General features: G+C 32.7%; 2 protein-coding genes across 2 annotated transcripts; one reads left to right on the top strand and one right to left on the bottom strand.

Moving 5' to 3' along the window:
- Positions 1-9,348: 9,348 nt before the first annotated feature.
- On the bottom strand, positions 9,349-9,840 carry LOC117914531 (proline-rich 33 kDa extensin-related protein-like). Its single transcript, XM_034829881.1, has one exon. The coding sequence runs from the start codon at positions 9,838-9,840 to the stop codon at positions 9,349-9,351; it is 492 nt and encodes a 163-aa protein (XP_034685772.1).
- A 1,206-nt stretch (positions 9,841-11,046) lies between these two features.
- LOC117914532 lies at positions 11,047-17,866 on the top strand. The gene is made up of 4 exons (XM_034829882.1): positions 11,047-11,202; positions 13,117-13,831; positions 17,714-17,778; positions 17,859-17,866. The coding sequence occupies exons 1-4, from the start codon at positions 11,193-11,195 to the stop codon at positions 17,864-17,866; spliced, it is 798 nt and encodes a 265-aa protein (XP_034685773.1). The 5' UTR covers positions 11,047-11,192.
- The last annotated feature ends 2,148 nt before the right edge of the window (positions 17,867-20,014 follow it).

The raw sequence follows: 20,014 nt of genomic DNA on the forward strand, positions 1-20,014 counted from the left end.
GCACTCAAATGCATATTGTGTTATGTTAAAGGCACAGTCCATCATGGTCTTCAATTTCACCGCACCTCTCATGAGTTGCTTGCTTATTCTGACGCTGATTAGGCTAGTTGTCCTGATACACGATGATCTACCAATGGCTATCTTATATTCTTTGGCGCTAATCTTGTCTCTTGGTGCTCTAAGAAACAATCTACTATTTCTCGCTCCAGTGTTGAAGTTGAGTATAGATCCTTAGCCATTACTACTACTGAAGTTGCTTGGATTGTCCAGGTCCTTCGTGATCTACGTCTTCCCTTGCCTTCCCTTCTGAAGATATTATGCGACAACAGAAGTGCTCTTTTTATGGTGGTCAATCCAGTCACTCGATCTCGATCTAAGCATATTGCGATTGATTATCATTTTGTTCGTGAATTGATTGCAAATGGTTCTTTAAAAGTCGCATTTACTCTCTCCCATCTTCAGCTTGTCGATTCTTTTACCAAAGGCGTCTCCAAGCCTCAGTTTCTACTTTTTCATAACAAGCTTCATGTTATTCCTTCTTCCACACTCAACTTGCAGGGGGGGGGGGGGGTGATAAGGCAGAATCCTCTCCTGATTGATTCTTTCCTTGATCTTAGATTATTTGTTACTATGTATATTTATCTTTTTCTAGTTTGTAGGATCTCTCAACTGTATATACACTCTATATAATGAGAAACAATTACCTCAATAATTATTGAGGATTTCAGCCATATTTTACACGGGTTCTCAAACCTTTATAGGAAAAATAGCATTATGCTTGTGCTAAAGATCAACGCATGATAGCTGAATAGGGAGAAAAAGTCATTGCTATCTCAATTTCATAAACTTGATAAGTAGTGACATTAATAGTCTTCCTCATAGATGGATACATGGTTTTATTTTATTTATTTATTTTATCTTTTTGTTTTATGTCAATGCTAATGAATGAAGTGCATTACCTTGTTTTGTGACTAGAACTACAAATGTCCAAATTGGAGTTTCCCCAATATATTTCTCAGTGAGTTATTGATTAGAACTCTTGGATTGAGTTCCAAGATTTGAATCAGACCCCTCTAGCAGCTTCAGGGGTACATAGCAACCTATAGCATATTAATGAAGACTTAGGATTTAGACTTAGGAATACAAATTAATATGTATCTCATGCTCTGACTAGCTTCCCTGCGTATGCACAAAATGGAGATGACTCCCAAAAAATAGCATAATTGCCTTAGTATGTTTTTGTGGTTTCTCCACTTTATATATCCACATTGGTTCATTATGCAAATTAATCAACTAAGCTAATTTTATTTTTTTTTAAATGTGAAATAGGAGCTCCAAATTAACCTAACCATTGGCCTGATTGAATTGATTTCACATGCATAATGTTATAGTAGAAGTCCATATTTTGAATTTTATTTTTGCAAAAGGTAAGGTAAAGTAAGCATTGTAATTATAAAAGCAATTCACAAGGTTCATCCAAAGTGGAGCTACATCCGTGTTCTATCCTACACTAGACCATATACATTGTACAATAATAAATTGCAAGTACAATTAATAAGTCTTGTGTTTCCTTACTGTTAGTCCCTTGACACGGACGTTGCAACACTAAGGGCCTTGTGGGCGGATACCTTACACCCATGAGAGCACTAAGAGGAAGCATGGCAAAGTCATGGATACAATGTCATGACTTGTTATTGCATCAAGAGAAGGCAAGATGGATGCATGAGCATGTTGTCTTGGTAGGGACACGATCCAGAGATACATGCCAAGAGAGGCTTGGCACTCACATGAGTTGCATGGAGATGAATGCAATAGAGCATCAAAGAGACGTCTTGGGATTGGGGCAAGCCGAAAGAAGACGTGTTACACCATGAACCAAAGACTTGAAGGGTTGGTAAATGAATGGATGCAAGAAGTGGCAACATGAACAGTTTCAAATGAATGAGGAATGAGTTGAAGATATTTGAAATCTACAAGTTGGATTCTAATTATAATTGCAGTTTGAGTTTGAGTAGGAGTTCATATTCTGATTGTAATTGTAGTCTAAGTTGGACTAGGTTGTTTGTCCCTAATTGAAATAGGAGTGGTTGGTGTCATATTTCATTCATTTTCTCATTCATTCCCATGTTTGGATAACTCAAGTAATCAGAATGATTCGAGGGAAATGAAATTTTACTTATAAGTGGGATTTCAATTCATCCTTAATAGAAGGTATTTTGATTACATAGTGCAAGTTATTTTTAAAAATATTTTTCAAAAATTGAAAAACCAAAAACTCTTTTGGATAAGTTGTTTTTAAAAAGAATTTTTGTATTTTGATTTTGTAAAAAAAAACAAAAACAAATTGTAATTCAATTTATATAATATAAATTGACTTTAATTTTATTAAAAATAAAAATAATTTTTAATTACAAATAAATTAAAAAAATAAATATTTTTAATAAAATATGAATAGTAATATTATAATAAAATCATAAATAAATTAAAATATTTTATAAATATTATTAAAATATGGATATTAACATTAGATAATTGATTTATTTTGTTAAAAATAAATAATAATAATTCAAAATTAATAATTTCTAATACTATTTTATGTTAAATGAATTTAAAAACAAATATGTTTAATTTTTTAAGGTACCGATGAGCCAAATTTTTCATTAGGTACATAACAAACAATTTTTATTGGAGACATTCCTAAAAAAAAATCATCTCCCATAGAGCAAAGATACTCATTTATTATTTAGTATATGACGATCCATAACAGTTATATCAATTCTACTAGATTATTTAATTATTCCTTTATATTTAGTATTCAATTATGAAAATGGTATTATGATTTTTTTTAGTTGATGTATAATTAATTAATCAATTTTTTGAATTTTGAATTATTCTTAAAATTTATTCATTAAAGAATTTAAAGCATTAATTATGTCTATTAGTTTTTTATAGTCATTATATATAGAGAGAGATCTTAAATATATCTTTAAAAATTATTAAACTTATTAATAAATTCAATACAAAGACTTGTTTGATTTGAAATTCATTTCTTTAGTGAAAATTTTTGAAAAATAAATAGTTCTTTATTTTACTTTGTTTTTAAATCATACTTCCAAATAAGTTTTTATCATTTAGCAAAAAACTCTCAAAGATGTTTCTAATTTTATTTACTTATGCTTTTTTATAAATGAAAATAAAAAATTAGTTTAAACTAAATGTGCGGATATTATTGTTAATTTATTTCATTTTTTATTTTTATTGTTACTTAACATTAAAATGGAAACAAATAATCATTCCAACCTTACATTCTTATATGCATCCAAACACAAGAATTGAAATCACCAAATTTATATTCAAGGCAAGTAAGAATGAAAAAAAATATTTATTCTCATTTCTCGTTCCCATGTGCCAAACATGACCTTAGTTCTACTACCTATTTCATCATTCTTCCTGATAAATTTGGTGTATGCAACATTGATTTAAGTGTGAGGTGAACAAGAACGATGATGGGATGGGCTTAGAAATAAGGGCAAAGTTTCTAGGCGTCAATCTAGAGGGGCAACACGACTTTTTCAATTTTCAAATATTTGTTCTCAACATAAAGCAAAACTTTACTCACACGATAGATAAGGCTCTGTTTGTTTTCTTCATCCACAACTGTATAATGTATAGTTCTTACTCAAGGCATGAGCTACTTACTATTAAGGATTGGGTAAGATATTGCCTAATAGCCAAGAAGGCATGTCAAAAAATAAATCTAATCACCATAAAAAATAATAAGGGAAAATTAATATATTATGAGTAATGACTTTACTATTTCTTCTATATACATAATTATATATTTTGAATTTTCTCACCAGGTAATGAGATTCTAAATCAACGGGAACATAATTAATAATTTATATTTTTTTAATGAATCTTTTAATTTTTAAAAATAAATTGAAATTCAAAAAATCAGTTCAATTAATTACATATTAAATCAAAACATTTCAAAATATTGTGTCTGTAACTGAGTACTAAATGCTTGCATATAATTAAAAAAAATAAGATTGACTCATTTACATGTTAAAAAAGTAAAACTTTTTTCATTATTTATTTTAAATAAAATATTATTAACATTATTATTATTCATTTTTAACAAAAAACAAAATAAGTTATTCTTTTACGAAGATGTCAATATCTATATTTTTCTAACATATATTAAAATAGTATACTTTTTTATTAAAAAATAATAATTATTATATTATTATTCAAGTTTTATTAAAAACATTTATTTTTAAATTTATTTGTAATTACAAAATATTTTTATTTTGTTAAGAATTAATTTAATTACTCATTTAAAAAAAAATCAGTTATACTTTTACCAAGATGTTAATATTCATATTTTTCTAGCTAACATATACAAAATAGTACACTTTTTCATATAAAAAAATAATTTATGATTTTTTTATAATGTTACTATTCACATTTTACTAAAAATATTTATTTTAAATTATATAAAAAAAATATTTTCAAGAATTTAATTTTATTATTCATTTAAAAAAGATAGAAATCATTTATGCTTTTACCAAGATGTTAATAAACATATTTTTCTAACATATACTAAAATAATTTACTTTTTCATTAAAAAAAATATAATTTATGCTTTTATTATAATATTACTATCTATGTTCTACTAAAAATATTTATTTATAATTACAAAAATAATTTCATTTTTAATAAGATTTGAACTAAATTAAATTTATAATGTTTTTAAAAAATAAAATGGAAAATTATTTTTTAAAAACAACTTATTGAAGAAATTTTTTATTCTTTATTTTCAATACTGTTTTTAAAAGCAACTTATAAACACCTTTGGATATGTTTGGCTATGTTTTTAAAAATTGTTAACTTTTGATAAGTTGTTTTTAAAAACAATTTTTACAAATAAAAAATAAAAAAATTGTTTGGATAAATTGTTTTATATATATGTATTTGTAAAAACATTTTAAATTCAATTTATATAATATAAATTTAATTTAATTTAAGTCTTATTAAACAAAAAAACTTGTTTGGATAAGTTCTTTTTAAAATAGTTTATTATTTTTGTTTTGTAAAAACATTGTAAATTCAATTTATATAATATAAATTAATTTAATTCAAGTCTTATTAAAAATGAAAATAGTTTTATAATTACAAATAAATTTAAAAATAAATTTTTTTAGTAAAACTTGAATAATAATGTTATAATAAAATTATAAATTATATTATTTTTTATATAAAAATATATTGTTTTAGCATATATTAGAAACATAAAAATTTTAACATCTTTATTTTTTTTTTTTTGGGTAAAAAATGAATAATAATAATTTAAAATAATATTTTATTTAAAATGAATAAGGAATAAAGTTTAACTTTTTTAACATATAAATGAGTCAAAAATTTCATTTCATATACACATTTAGTATTAAATTACGAATATAATATTATAGAACGTTTTTATTTAATTTGTAACTAATTAGATCGGTATTTTGAATTCAAAATTATTCTTAAAAATTAAAAAATCATTAAATAATTTAAATTGTAATTATATCTTGCTTAATTTATAATTTATTTACCTAAATTCAAAAAATATATTTATGTGTATAGGAGAAATAATAAAGTCATCACTCATAATATATTAATTTTAATCTTTTTTTTTTAATGATTAGATCAATATTTGAGTTCTAAATTATTTTAAAAACTGTTAAACCCATTAATAAATTCAATTCAAATTGTTTGATTTGAATTTCATTTTTATGATGAGAAAGTGCAATAATAATAATAATAATAATAATAATAATAATAATAATAATAATAAAATCATTATAAACCAATTTTTATCTATAAATTTAGGGTATTAATGAGTTTATTATTTGAGTTTCAAATTATTTTAAAAAATTACTAAACTGATTAATGAATAAAATGCATTAAGTTTTGTTTATTTGAAATTCATTTACCTAGTGAAAAAAAAAAACAATAGAAAATAAGGATTGAAGAGAAATAATAAAGTTGTTTAAAACTAATTTTTGTCCATAAATTTTTAGTATTAATTGATTTATTATTATGGTTTTGAGTTATTTTTAAAAATTATTAGAGTGGTTAATTAATCCAACTAATTAAGTCTTATTTTATTTAGAGTTCATTTGCCTAGTAAAAAACATCGAAAAATAAGGATTTTATGTAAGAGAGAAAAAATAAAGTTGTTCTACATTATTTTTTGTCCATAAATTTATGGTATTAATTCATTCACTATTTAAATTTTAAATTATTTTTAAAAATTACTAAACTCGTTAATGAATCTAACACATTAAGTGTTTTTAATTTAAAGTTTATTTATATAATAATATATATATAGTTTGATTTGAAATTTATTTGTTTAATGAAAAAGTTTAGAGAAATTCATTAAAATATGTGTAATCTAATGAAATATTATCTTTTAAGATTTCTTTTCTTGCATCGAAGGGAGAAAATGAATGATATCAAGTTTAATTTTATTTATTTTTATGATTTTTTTTTTAAATTTCCTATGTTTTCCTTTTATTTTTAAAAATAGAGAGAAATAATCTTTATTTATTCTCTAAAAACTGTTCTTTATTTCACATATTATTTCTAGATAACAACGAGCAAAATATTATTAGGAATTTTAAAAAATAAAAATTGTTTTTAAATTACATGGTCTATATCATTCACATTTGACCATTATAGTTTTGTTCAGGAAAACACTTGAAAGTAACCTTATCGTGATAAGGGATATATGTTGGCTGTAGTTTCAAACTGAAAACAGAGGAGAGGATGGCTGTGGAAAGAAAATAGAAGAGTAATACCAAGAAAGAGAGGAGTTAAAAACAGTCCACCAAGTGTAATGTAGTACACATAACCCAGGAATACCGAGGCCAAAGACAGAAAACCCATAGTCCATTTCCCACATACACAAGGCATGCAGTAGTAATTTTATCATTTATTTTTATAGCTTGGACCACCCCGCATTTTTTCTTCTAAAATATTCTGTCTTGTTAAGAGACGCAATAATACACAATTTTATCTGCCATTCAACATTTACTGTAAAGTTCTTTAATCTCTTTGTAGTTCTAGAAAAGTACAAAATGGAACATCATGTATATGGTGCCTTCAGTCCTAAAAAAGAAACTGGACTTAATTCGCACGATAATTATTTTGGTTTCTAGAGAGCCCGGGCCCTTTTGGTTGGTTTGGGATCAGAAAATGAACATCAAAGGAGCATCATTTGCTTCTTGGGTGACCCATAGTGGTGGGTGGGTCGATTTGCTTGGTTGAAAAGTTGGACAATTGGCTCCAGCGCCTACCTCTTGGATTCCATGCTCGGATAAAACGACAACAAATAAATATTTATAATTTACAACTGGGGAAACGAAATTCATGGTACATGATAGTGAGAGAAGGGGGTGTCACACTCAGCTAAAGTTCTTTTCTAAATATTGCATGGTGTTTAATTTTATGTGTCGGCGCGCGTGTGAATGGAACCTGCAAAAGTCCAAATTGGCGTTTCTCCATTTTCCACATAGGATGGTGACGTTAATAGACAAAGATACAATATCTGTAGACATTGCTTAAAATAGATAGGTTTGACTCAAATCATATTCCCTGTCATGCTAATTAATTTTCACGTGCATGCTCAAAAGGATCACGTCAACTCTGGTTTCTACTATTCAGGTCCATTCCCAGATGAACTGGTTCAAATTTGAGAAAATTAAATGGCAACAGACCTTTAGTGATGTTGGTTTGGAGCCAGTAGCCAAACCCGCCCTGAGCTTTACCACTAATGTCAAGGGACAAAGCCATTTGAACAAAAACCTTCAAGAGACTGAATCGTGGATGAAATCTGATCCACATTTCTTCTCATTTTGGGAACAAATGAGAACTTAACTACAAAGATTCTACTGCCTTATAGTGCTTTTCCTGATCTAAGGTTGTTTCGTTTCCCAAATTCTGAGGTGCACGTGCCACTCTCACGCTCAGGAGTGTATCCACGTGGTGGCTTAAGATCTGGTGTCGGTGGCTTTACTTTACTAGGAGAGTAGTGTGTCTTCATCTCATTCACTGCCGGAGGGTGGCGTAAGCAGTGACGCTAAGGTGGGGCACAGTCAATATCATTTGCATTTGACCATTATAGTTTTCTCCCGGCTTGAAAGTAACTTATCGTGATAAAGGATTACTAGCACTAGTTCAGATGACAGTCATGTTAAATTCGGACCATGTTTGTGTCACATTATCAGCAACCATGTGTTTATGGTTCATGCTATCTGCAACTAAACTTGATATATAACCAGGTGAAATTCAATCTAAATTCTGGAAGTACTCATGTGATAGATGGTGCCTTTCTGCAGAGTCCATCAATTGAAAAATGGAGTGAGTGTATTTATAAAAGGGAAGGCTTGGCAAATGTTCAGTTTTCTGGGAATTCAACAAGGATCTAAAATAGATTGTTTTCTTTGCTGATTTCAATGGTTGAAATTTGAGAAGATTGTGTCCACATAACACAACTATTACTGGTCCTTCTGTTGCAATTTATCCTCTAAGGCTCTAACATGTCTTCCAATTCCCACTTCCCACTTCCCTGTTACTCCAGGAAAGCTATTTCTGTCATTGTGAAGAAGAAAAGAGAATGTACATGTCGATGCTTTTAAGTGACTGGAGCATTCATATCAGGTGGTCTGCAGCCATATATGCCACTTTGTGAAGGTTGGAACAGTCAATCACTAGGCTATATTAGTGTGGCCCAGCCACTTCAATCAAGGACAAGTCTTCATACTTAAAGTCAAATTCTGCCTTTAGTCTCATTATAAATTGCTGTTTAAATATTAAGCAAACATTTGTTTAATGCGATTAAGACACTACTAACTCAATACTTGTTCTATTTTTGGATGCAAATGCTTGATGGTCTCATCATTGGATGGGATAAAGGTGCATTCATGATTATTAATACTTGTAGTTATAGTTTCATTCTCTTTTTTCTCAATGAGACTTGTTGGCACAATTTTGCTGTTCAGAAACCTACCTCTCCATGGAAAATAAGTTGTGATTGATAGTACTGGATATATTCAAGAAAGCTAAATATAGATAGCACAAAATATTATCGACATAAATAGCATTAACAGCGTACGTATGTCTCAGTGCTCATCAGCTATAAGCATGGGGCAAACACTTACTATGAGCAACTTACGTCAAAATTCCAGAATAGGACATAGAAGTGACAGATATAGAACACTGCATATGAGTCACAAGAAAGGAAATTACGGGTGCATAGCAGCTCTTATTTTACGTACTACTACTCATACTGATCAAAGTCACTCAGTTGGGATGGGTGGGAGTAGGAGGTTTGTGGGGTGGCTTGTGCGGAGGAGTTGGCAGCTTCTTTCCAGGACCTGGTTGCTTCTCTGCTGGAGTTGAAGGAGGCTTAATCTTCCGAGGTGGCTTGTATGAGTCTTCAGCATTCTCAGCAGGAGGGTGACCAGGGTTGTGACCATAATGTGGTGGCTTCTCTCCCTTAGGTGGTTTGCCAACTGGGGTTGGTGGCTTGTGTTCTGGGAGTGGCTTCTCCCCCTTGGGAGGTTTTTCCAATGGGGTTGGTTTGTGTTCAGGAGGTGGCTTCTCCACTGGAGGCTTGTGGTCAGGAGGTGGCTTCTCCACCGGAGGCTTGTGTTCAGGAGGTGGCTTCTCCACCGGAGGCTTATGCTCTGGTGGTGGCTTCTCGAATGGGGGATGCTCAGGGTAATCAGCAAGTGAGGGGTTGGTGAGAACCACCATGCCAAGCAACAGGACTAGCAAGTATGTAGGAGACATCTTTGGGTTTGGACTTAAGACAGTGGAAAACTGCTAGAATTCTCTAGCCTTTTATAGCGGGTCGACCCAGTACTCACATGACACGTGTCATTATGACACATGTGCCATGGGGTCGATTTGGGTCCTACAGTGTTGAAAAGTTGGGCATTTGAGGTGTGAGCACAACTTTTGACCTTTGCTTTCTCTACAGCCGCCATGCTTTTCCCTTTTGGCCTTTTCCTTTTGTTTTCCTCCTGCCTCGTGTTCTCAACTAAACACAATTAGGTTGTTTAATTGTTAAATGAGATTTTTATCTGTCAATCATATTATATCCTATCAAGAGAAAACAGAGTGTAATGTAGTACACATAACACGAGGCAGTAGTAATTTTATCATTTATTTTTATAGCTTGGACCACCGCATTTTTTCTTCTAAAATATTGTGTCTTGTTAAGAGACGCAATAATACACAATTTTATCTGCCATTCAACATTTACTGTAAAGTTCTTTTATCTCTTTGTAGTTCTAGAAAAGTACAAAAATGGTGCCTTCTGTCCTAAAAAAGAAACTGGACAAATTATGAACTGCATGCTAAAAAGAGGCAAAGGAGCTTAATTCGCAGCATAATTATTTTGGTTTCTAGAGAGCCCGGGGCCTTTTGGTTGGTTTGGGGTCAGAAAATGAACATCATAGGGATTGTGCCCTTAACTGGCCTTGTTACTACAAAGAAATTGCCATAAAAATTTATTCCAGGCTGAGTATCTCCGGATAGACCCCAGGAAAGAAGAGTCATAATGAGAATCAACCTTTGTTGAGTTTGATTCCATGCCTCCATTGTGTTCATTTCATGAATCTGATTTGCATTTAACATTACAGTTTTGTTCCGGAAGGTTTGTTCTGGAAACATATCATATTAAACTTTGGCTGAGCATCATTTGCTTCTTGGGTGACCCATAGTGGTGGGTGGGTCGATTTGCTTGGTTGAAAAGTTGGACAATTGGCTCCAGCGCCTACCCCTTGGATTCCATGCTCGGATAAAACGACAACAAATAAATATTTATAATTTACAACTGGGGAAACGAAATTCATGGTACTGTTATCACCCCACGTCGTCTCCACGTTCACCACCATGAAGGGGTGATCCTGAAGTGGTCCAACAACCCACGTCCTCCACCATGATCGCACTTTTTCCGCTGCGTTTAAAGATGGTGTGGCAAATCTGCAGAAACGTGGTATGATGGGAGGCCACGGTTATATATTTCTCATGGTCCCGAACTCGATATCTGCGTCTTCATTATTCAGTAATACACCATCCATAGGAGATCATCAGAGTTTGGAAACCAAAGGTTGAACCGATTCCAGCAACTTGATCCGATGGCTGGAGGTAAGTCCAAGTCTTTTACAGATTGAATTCATGTTGTAAGTGTTCATTGAATTGAATATATCATGTATGAATTCTAACATTTGGTATCAGAGCCATGAAAACCTTGCCTCTACCTTGTATCTATTTTGCACCAGAATTGTTTAGTTAATGTTTTCTTTTCTGGTTAAAAATACAATCATACAGTATGCTTGATAGGAATATCCGTTTTATGATTAAAATAACCATGCTTGCCGGCACCACAAATGATGGATCATTGCTACTGCCACTGTAGTATAATTTTAATAAAGTCGGCTCTGGATGGTCAGCCTCCACCCAATCTATGAGCCATAACTTGAAAGAACCCATTTGCCAAACTTGGAGACCGACTTCTCCAATTATCTCCAATGAAAGCCGCTGTCCGGTGACTTTCCGAAAGAAATCCTGCATCATTTCCGAAGTGGGTCTGCCTCCGGTACACCCATTTCCAAAGGTGACCATGATAAGGACTAAGGAAGCAATCTGGTGGGTGTTTAAGAGGCCATTGTGACTGTGAGTCATGCAAAGCTTTCCCGGAGCGCTGCTAGGCTGTTTTGCGGCTGAAGCATGGTGCTGCCTGTGAGGAGAGGCGCTGTCTATCTGGTGCATTCAGTCTCCACCGTCATTGCCTCAGTTCAGCCATGGTCGGACATGGACTAGTGGCGGTGGATTTTGGTGCCGGAAAAACTGGCAGCAGTGGCGTTCATCTGCTGGTGATGCAGGCTGCTTGAAAGGCACTGCATGGGGCTGTGCTTGCATGTGTTGCAGGCGGCTCCATAGCAAGCTGATAATGATGTAATCCATGTGAGTGGCGGTGAGTACGTGGCTTCCGGTGATGAAGTAGTCCACGGGGTGGCGGAAAATTAGGATGGTGGGTTTTTCGTTGCAGTTGATAATAATAATAATAATAAAAAAAAAAAAACTAGAGAGAGATTGGGTTCTACTACGTTTTTGGGCCTTGGAATAAGTGACTTTTGGGCCTATGAAGCTTATTGCATGGCAGTGGCCCATTTTACTGAATTAAGGGGCTTTAAGTGTTGGGCTTTAAAAATTGGGTCAATTTAGTTTGTTATGGCCCGGTTTAAATTATTTATGATTGGGCTTGTAAACTTATTGTGAAATTTGGGCCAATTTAGGCAATTATGACCTGTTCGAATTATTTTATTGGATTTGAATTAATTGTTTTTTATATGGATTTAGGCACCCTTTCATAATATGAATTCCTTTTAAATTATTCTAAATTATGTGTGATTTTTATACATGCAAATTAAATTATTTATTTTATATGCTTGTATGTGTAAAAATGTAGCCTAAATTTGAGTTAGATAAATTAAAAGTTGTAGCTTTTAATGCATGCAATTGTTGCCTAAAATTTAGTTAGATATATTAAAATATATATATATCATATAATCTTAATGTCTAGTGAACCATATAATTTTTTAATAATTAAGGAATAGCCACAGCGACCTTAATTATATAAAAATTATATATTAAGTAAATCTGGATCACATTATGGACATTAATTGTAATTAACTATATAAATATGATGATTTTACCCCACAGGGTTTTCATTATGTTTATATAATTAATTAGGATAAAATATTAAAATTAATTTTTCCTAATTTACCCACAGGAGTTAGGAATAATTAATTTAATAGGTTTATCATAAAGATTATAGACAGAAAATATCAAACTATATTCATAATAAATTTCATAATTCAATAAAATAGTTTGATAAAGTCTATCATAAAGATAATTAATCTGATTGAATTAAAGATTTAGCCCATAGGCAATTTTTAATAAAATTAGATTCAATTTTGAGCATGTTCTACATTGGTAAAGCATGAATTTATATTAAAGTCTCAAATTTTTTAATAAGCTTGTAATCATTTTGTGCAGTTTTACCTAGCATATCTGATATTCGTTGTGAGGTTCCCGAACTTAGAGGAGATAACTTTAAGATATGGAAGGAGAGAATTCTTCTTCAATTAGGGTGCATGGACATAGACTATGCCATAAGGAAAGATGAACCACATAAGATCACTGATACCAGCACACCTGAACAAATTTTGTTGTACGAACGTTGGGAGAAATCTAATCGCCTTAGCGTGATGTACATTAAGACAAAAATCAGTGCCGGTATACGTGGTTCAATCGAGCAACATGAAAATGTTCGTGAATTGCTAAAGGCTATTGACGAGCAATTTGTCACTTCAGATAAAGCCTTGGCAAGCACCCTAATTATGAAGTTCACATCCTTGAAGCTCACCGCTATAAGAGGTGTGCGTGAACATATCATGGAGATGAGGGACATTGTGGCTCAATTGAAGAAACTCGAGGTAGAAATGTCTGAATCTTTCTTGGTGCACTTTATCCTTAACACTCTTCCACCTCAGTATGGACCTTTCAAAATCTCTTACAACACACATAAGGATAAGTGGTCTATCAATGAATTGATGACCATGTGTGTTCAAGAGGAAGGAAGGTTAATGATGGAACAGGGAGAAAGTGCCATGCTGGTGACGCAAAGGAAAGGAAAGAAAGGAAAATCTCAAGCTAGTCAGAAAGGGAAGCAACAAATTCCTCTTAAATCTGACATTAAGAAAGACGAAAAGTGTTTTTTCTGTAAAAAGAAAGGACACGTGAAGAAGAAATGTCTGAAATTTCAGAATTGGCTTGAGAAGAAAGGTAACCCTACCTCATTTGTTTGTTATGAATCTAATATGGTTAATGTAAACACTAACACATGGTGGATTGATTCTGGATCTACAATCCACATTTCAAATTCCTTGCAGGGTATGCAAAACCTAAGGAAGCCAGTGACAAGTGAGCAATTCATCTTATCCGGAAACAAGATGGGCTCGCATGTGGAAGCAATAGGGACATGTTATTTAACTTTATATGGTGGTTTTATTTTGGAATTGCAAAGGACCTTTTATGTACCAAGTTTCTCACGAAACTTGATTTCAGTTTCTAGACTTGTACCGTTTGGATATTCCTTTCATTTTTCAGAAACATCTTTCAGTTTGATTTATAAATCTGAATGTGTTGGGAATGGTATCTTGTCTGATGGTCTTTATTGTATATTCTTACAAAATGATACCGCTCATAATTCATTACATGTCCAAACTGGCATTAAGAGATGTGTTGTAAAAGAGGATTCCTCTACATTGTGGCACCGGAGATTAGGTCATATCTCCATAGATAGAATCAAAAGATTGGTGAATGATGGGGTACTTAGTACTCTAGATTTTACTGACTTTGAGACTTGTGTGGACTGCATTAAGGGTAAGCAGACCAATAAGTCAAAGAGAGGTGCTACTAGGAGTTCCACCATACTAGAGATCATACATACTGATATATGTAGTCTTGACATGGACTCTCATGGTCAAAAATACTTCATCTCTTTCATAGATGATTTCTCACGATACATGTATCTCTACATACTTCATAATAAAAATGAAGCTTTAGATGCCTTTAAAGTCTTCAAGGCAGAAGTAGAGAAACAATATGGTAAACAAATTAAGATCGTGAGATCAAATAGAGGTGGAGAATATTATGGTAGATACTTGGAAGATGGACAATCACCTGGGCCATTTGCGAAGTTTCTTCAAGAGCATGGGATTGTTGCCCAATACACCATGCCTGGTTCTCCAGACCAAAATGGTGTAGCAGAAAGAAGAAACCGAACTTTATTGGACATGGTGAGGAGTATGCTTAGCAGCTCAAAACTTCCTAAATTCTTGTGGATTGAAGCACTTAAGACAGCAGTGTATATATTAAACCGAGTTCCAACCAAGGCTGTCCCAAAGACGCCATTTGAGTTATTGAAAGGTTGGAAACCGAGTTTGCGACATATGCGCGTTTGGGGATGCTCGTCTGAAGTGAGAATTTATAATCCACAAGAGAAGAAACTGGACCCAAGGACTATTAGTGGGTATTTCATTGGATATGCTGAAAAGTCCAAGGGGTATAGGTTTTACTGTCCATCTCACAGCACTAGGATTGTGGAATCAAGAAATGCTAAATTTCTTGAATATGACTTGGTCAGTGGGAGTGATCAATTTAGAAACATAGTTTCTGATATTGATCATACAGAGTCTCAACCTTCCACTTCAAGCGATAGATTGTTTATTGTTCATAACACCCCTCAAGTACAAACGGGTGTTGAACGAACAATCGATGAAGTTCAACCAGTCATTGAAGTTCCACAAGTTGTTGACAATATTCCAGTAGACCAAGTTGATCAGGAGTTGTCTAACACTTCTGAACAACAAGTTGAACCTCATACTTCCTCGGAAGATATTGGTGCAACCTTAAGAAGGTCTGCTCGAACTAAGAGGTCAGCAATTCCTAGTGATTATGTAGTGTATCTACAAGAATCTGACTATAATATAGGAGCCGAAAATGATCCCGAATCATTTTCACAAGCCATGAGTTGCAAAGAATCAGAATTGTGGTATAATGCCATGAAGGATGAGATGAGTTCCATGAAGTGCAACGATGTTTGGGACCTTGTTGAGTTGCCTAATGGTGTAAAAACCATTGGTTGTAAATGGGTTTTTAAGACAAAGAAAGACTCATCAGGCAACATTGAGAGATACAAGGCTAGATTTGTTGCAAAGGGGTTCACTCAGAAAGAAGGAATCGATTACACGGAAACCTTTTCTCCTGTATCTAAGAAAGATTCCTTACGCATTATATTGGCATTAGTAGCCCACTTTGATTTGGAATTGCAACAAATGGATGTGAAAACAGCATTTCTTAATGGAGAGCTAGAGGAGGAGGTTTACATGAAACAACCTGAAGGATTCCCCTCTAGTGATGGTGAGCAATTGGTTTGTAAGCTTAAGAAATCCATATACGGTTTGAAACAAGCATCCCGCCAATGGTATTTAAAATTCCATAACATAATTTCTTCATTTGGTTTTGTTGAAAATGTTATGGATCAATGCATATACCTTAAGGTCAGTGGGAGTAAAGTTTGTTTTCTTGTTTTATACGTGGATGACATCTTACTTGCAACCAATGATAAGGGTTTACTTCATGAGGTGAAACAATTCCTCTCTAAAAATTTTGACATGAAGGATATGGGTGAGGCATCTTATGTCATTGGCATTAAGATCCATAGAGACAGATTTAAAGGTATCTTAGGTTTGTCTCAAGAAACCTATATCAATAAAATTTTAGAGAGATTTCGGATGAAGAATTGTTCACCTAGTGTTTCTCCTATAGTGAAGGGTGATAGGTTCAATCTGGACCAATGTCCGAAAAACGATCTTGAGAGGGAACAAATGAAGAACATTCCATACGCTTCTGCAGTTGGAAGTTTGATGTATGCTCAGGTCTGCACAAGGCCTGACATTGCATTTGCTGTTGGAATGTTAGGACGATATCAGAGTAACCCAGGTATAGACCACTGGAAAGCTGCAAAGAAAGTGATGAGATATCTTCAAGGAACCAAAGATTACAAGCTTATGTATAGACGAACAAGCAATTTAGAGGTAGTTGGCTACTCAGATTCAGACTTTGCTGGCTGTGTTGATTCACGTAAATCAACATCTGGATACATTTTTATATTGGCCGGTGGAGCTATATCTTGGAGGAGCGTTAAGCAGTCCATGACTGCTACTTCTACTATGGAAGCTGAGTTCATATCTTGTTTTGAGGCTACTTCACATGGTGTATGGCTTAAGAGTTTCATTTCGGGGCTTAAAGTTATGGATTCAATATCTAGGCCATTGAGCATATATTGCGACAATTCAGCTGCAGTCTTTATGGCAAAGAACAATAAAAGTGGAAGTCGAAGCAAGCACATCGACATTAAGTATCTAGCCATAAGAGAACGTGTTAAAGAAAAGAAAGTGGTCATTGAGCACATTAGCACTGAATTGATGATTGCTGATCCTTTGACTAAGGGCATGCCACCGTTGAAATTCAAGGATCATGTAATGAACATGGGACTTAGTTCCCTTATGTAGTTTTTATTGTACAAACTCTTATTATGATGTTTTCTCATATTGATGTGCACCTTTATTTAATTTTGAGAAAATTCAACTTCATTGGACCAAGAATGAACATAGGGTTTATTCATTAAGTAATATTGCCACATAAAGTAAAATGTTAAGAAATGAATGCACTGTAATACATGGAAGATAACACTCGTTATATAGAGGACTTATCGCCATGATTCAAGTATTTGTTACTTAATACGGATAATTGATGGATTAAGTTAGGACATTAAGTTAAAGGTGTGGACCAAGTGGGAGAATGTTATCACCCCACGTCGTCTCCACGTTCACCACCATGAAGGGGTGATCCTGAAGTGGTCCAACAACCCACGTCCTCCACCATGATCGCACTTTTTCCGCTGCGTTTAAAGATGGTGTGGCAAATCTGCAGAAACGTGGTATGATGGGAGGCCACGGTTATATATTTCTCATGGTCCCGAACTCGATATCTGCGTCTTCATTATTCAGTAATACACCATCCATAGGAGATCATCAGAGTTTGGAAACCAAAGGTTGAACCGATTCCAGCAACTTGATCCGATGGCTGGAGGTAAGTCCAAGTCTTTTACAGATTGAATTCATGTTGTAAGTGTTCATTGAATTGAATATATCATGTATGAATTCTAACAGGTACATGATAGTGAGAGAAGGGGGTGTTACACTCAGCTAAAGTTCTTTTCTAAATATTGCATGGTGTTTAATTTTATGTGTCGACGCGGGTGTGAATGGAACCTGCAAAAGTCCAAATTGGCGTTTCTCCATTTTCCACATAGGATGGTGACGTTAATAGACAAAGATACGATCTCTGTAGACATTACTTAAAAATCGATGTGAAGTAATAGAAATTACAGGCCACTGTACTGGGGGAGCGGCTGCCCCGCCAAAGGAAGAATGTAGCAATTTCTTCTGTTAGCCAGGCCTTAGGATTTATGCATGGGATGCCTAATAACAAACAGAGAAAATAAAGGGTATATCTATATACTTTTGGGGAAGGTATCCAACAGATGCCATCATTCAGATGGTAACATATATATACATTTATTAGTGAGTTTTTTTAATACCTATAAAAAAAAATATACACTTTGATATTGTGGCTGAATCCATTACATACTCAACTAACCTTGCTCATTAGGGATTTGACTTAACAAGGCAACGTTGCAGTAAAAGCTCGAAACTTCATGCAGGTGACATTACATTTGGTAAAGAAGAGGAAAATAAGGAAAGCCATCCATAAAAGCAAAATTCCACATGGGATGAAATTCACAAACTTCATTTACGTTAAGAGTCGCATCCAGGCAATTAATTCCACATTAGACCACCTTTTGACATGTGTACCAATCTTTTTTCAAAAATTATTTATAAATAATTGATACTTACAAAAATAATTTAAGATTTATAAAGGATAAAAAAATATTTTCAAATCTATAACAATTTATAAAATATTAATAAAAAATTATCTCTTAAACTTAGTATAGTTTTATCGTATTAAACTTTTATTTTGAACAAATAATTTTAATCTAAGTTTTAAATTCTAAAACTATTTCCTTAAAATAAAATTTTAAAATTCAACACTTCAATTGAAATTGTCTTTTAAAAAAATATCTTCTTATTTTAATCCTTATAAACTATAGTTGATTGAAAATACTATTGAAGTTCTCTCTTCAAAAAAAAGTCTTATTTTAATCTTCATAAATTGCCCTTGATTTGAAAATAAATTTTCAGTTATCATATTTTAAATAATATCTATATTTAAAATACTCTATTTTTTTTAAAAAAAAAAAGAACTAATTTTAATTATATTTTATTTTATTTATTTTATATATTTTTAATGATAAACCAAACATAGAAAATCATTTTTCTAAATATTTTAAAATTTCTAAGCAACCAAACATAATCTTCAAAATAAAAGGAAAATAAGGAGGGACATTTGAGAAATGGCGATTAAAAAAAAGTGTACAAAAGCTCAATTAATTTTCTTCTAGTCTTTTATATAAAAAAGTAAAGGAATTGAAAAGTATTGGTATGTAAATTAATATTTGGATTTTAATAGTATTTTATTTGTCTTTCTCTATCTCATGTAAAAGAGAATTTAAGATATTTCCTAAAGCAAAGCATTAGTTATCTGCAATCAGTGGTGATCATGCCCCATGTCAATTTCGGACCCACATCTTAAAACTGTATAATTTGCATTTCAACATTACTGATTTCTCAGATGTTTGTGAAAGCATGCATTTATGTTGGATTTTGGATGATGTGGGAACTGGGGCAAGGATCATATGGAAGAGTGGTCGATTTTTTCTGTACTTTAACATTTGAAATAGGAGAAGCACGGGCATTTGTGGGGCTTAATTGATTTTGAAGCCTGAAATTGCGTCTGTCATTTTGTAAAAAATATGGCAGATTCCATGCTCTCATATGTTTGGTCTGTGGCCATGTATAGATGCCACTTGGTGACCAGTTTGTAACTGTCAATCATAGTGTTTTGACTCTGGCTCAACAACATCAGCCATTGACGGATTTTCATACATGCAAATCAAATAGTCTTCTTCCTCCCTTAGGAATTTCGGTTTAAATGTTATTAAGCATACATTTGGCTGACAATTATTAACCACTTCATGATATGGTTTCTTACCCTTAATCAATGGTTTCTAAGTGAATATATGCAGAAGGAAATCTGAACTGTAGACAGCAGTATTGATAACTATCAATATTCTTTATATAATAGAATAAACAACATCATAGTGATCGTCGCATACAAGAAAGGTACATTTCCCAACAAGATGTAG

This window comes from Vitis riparia, chromosome 5 (assembly GCF_004353265.1).
Source record: "Vitis riparia cultivar Riparia Gloire de Montpellier isolate 1030 chromosome 5, EGFV_Vit.rip_1.0, whole genome shotgun sequence".
Lineage (NCBI taxonomy): Eukaryota > Viridiplantae > Streptophyta > Magnoliopsida > Vitales > Vitaceae > Vitis > Vitis riparia.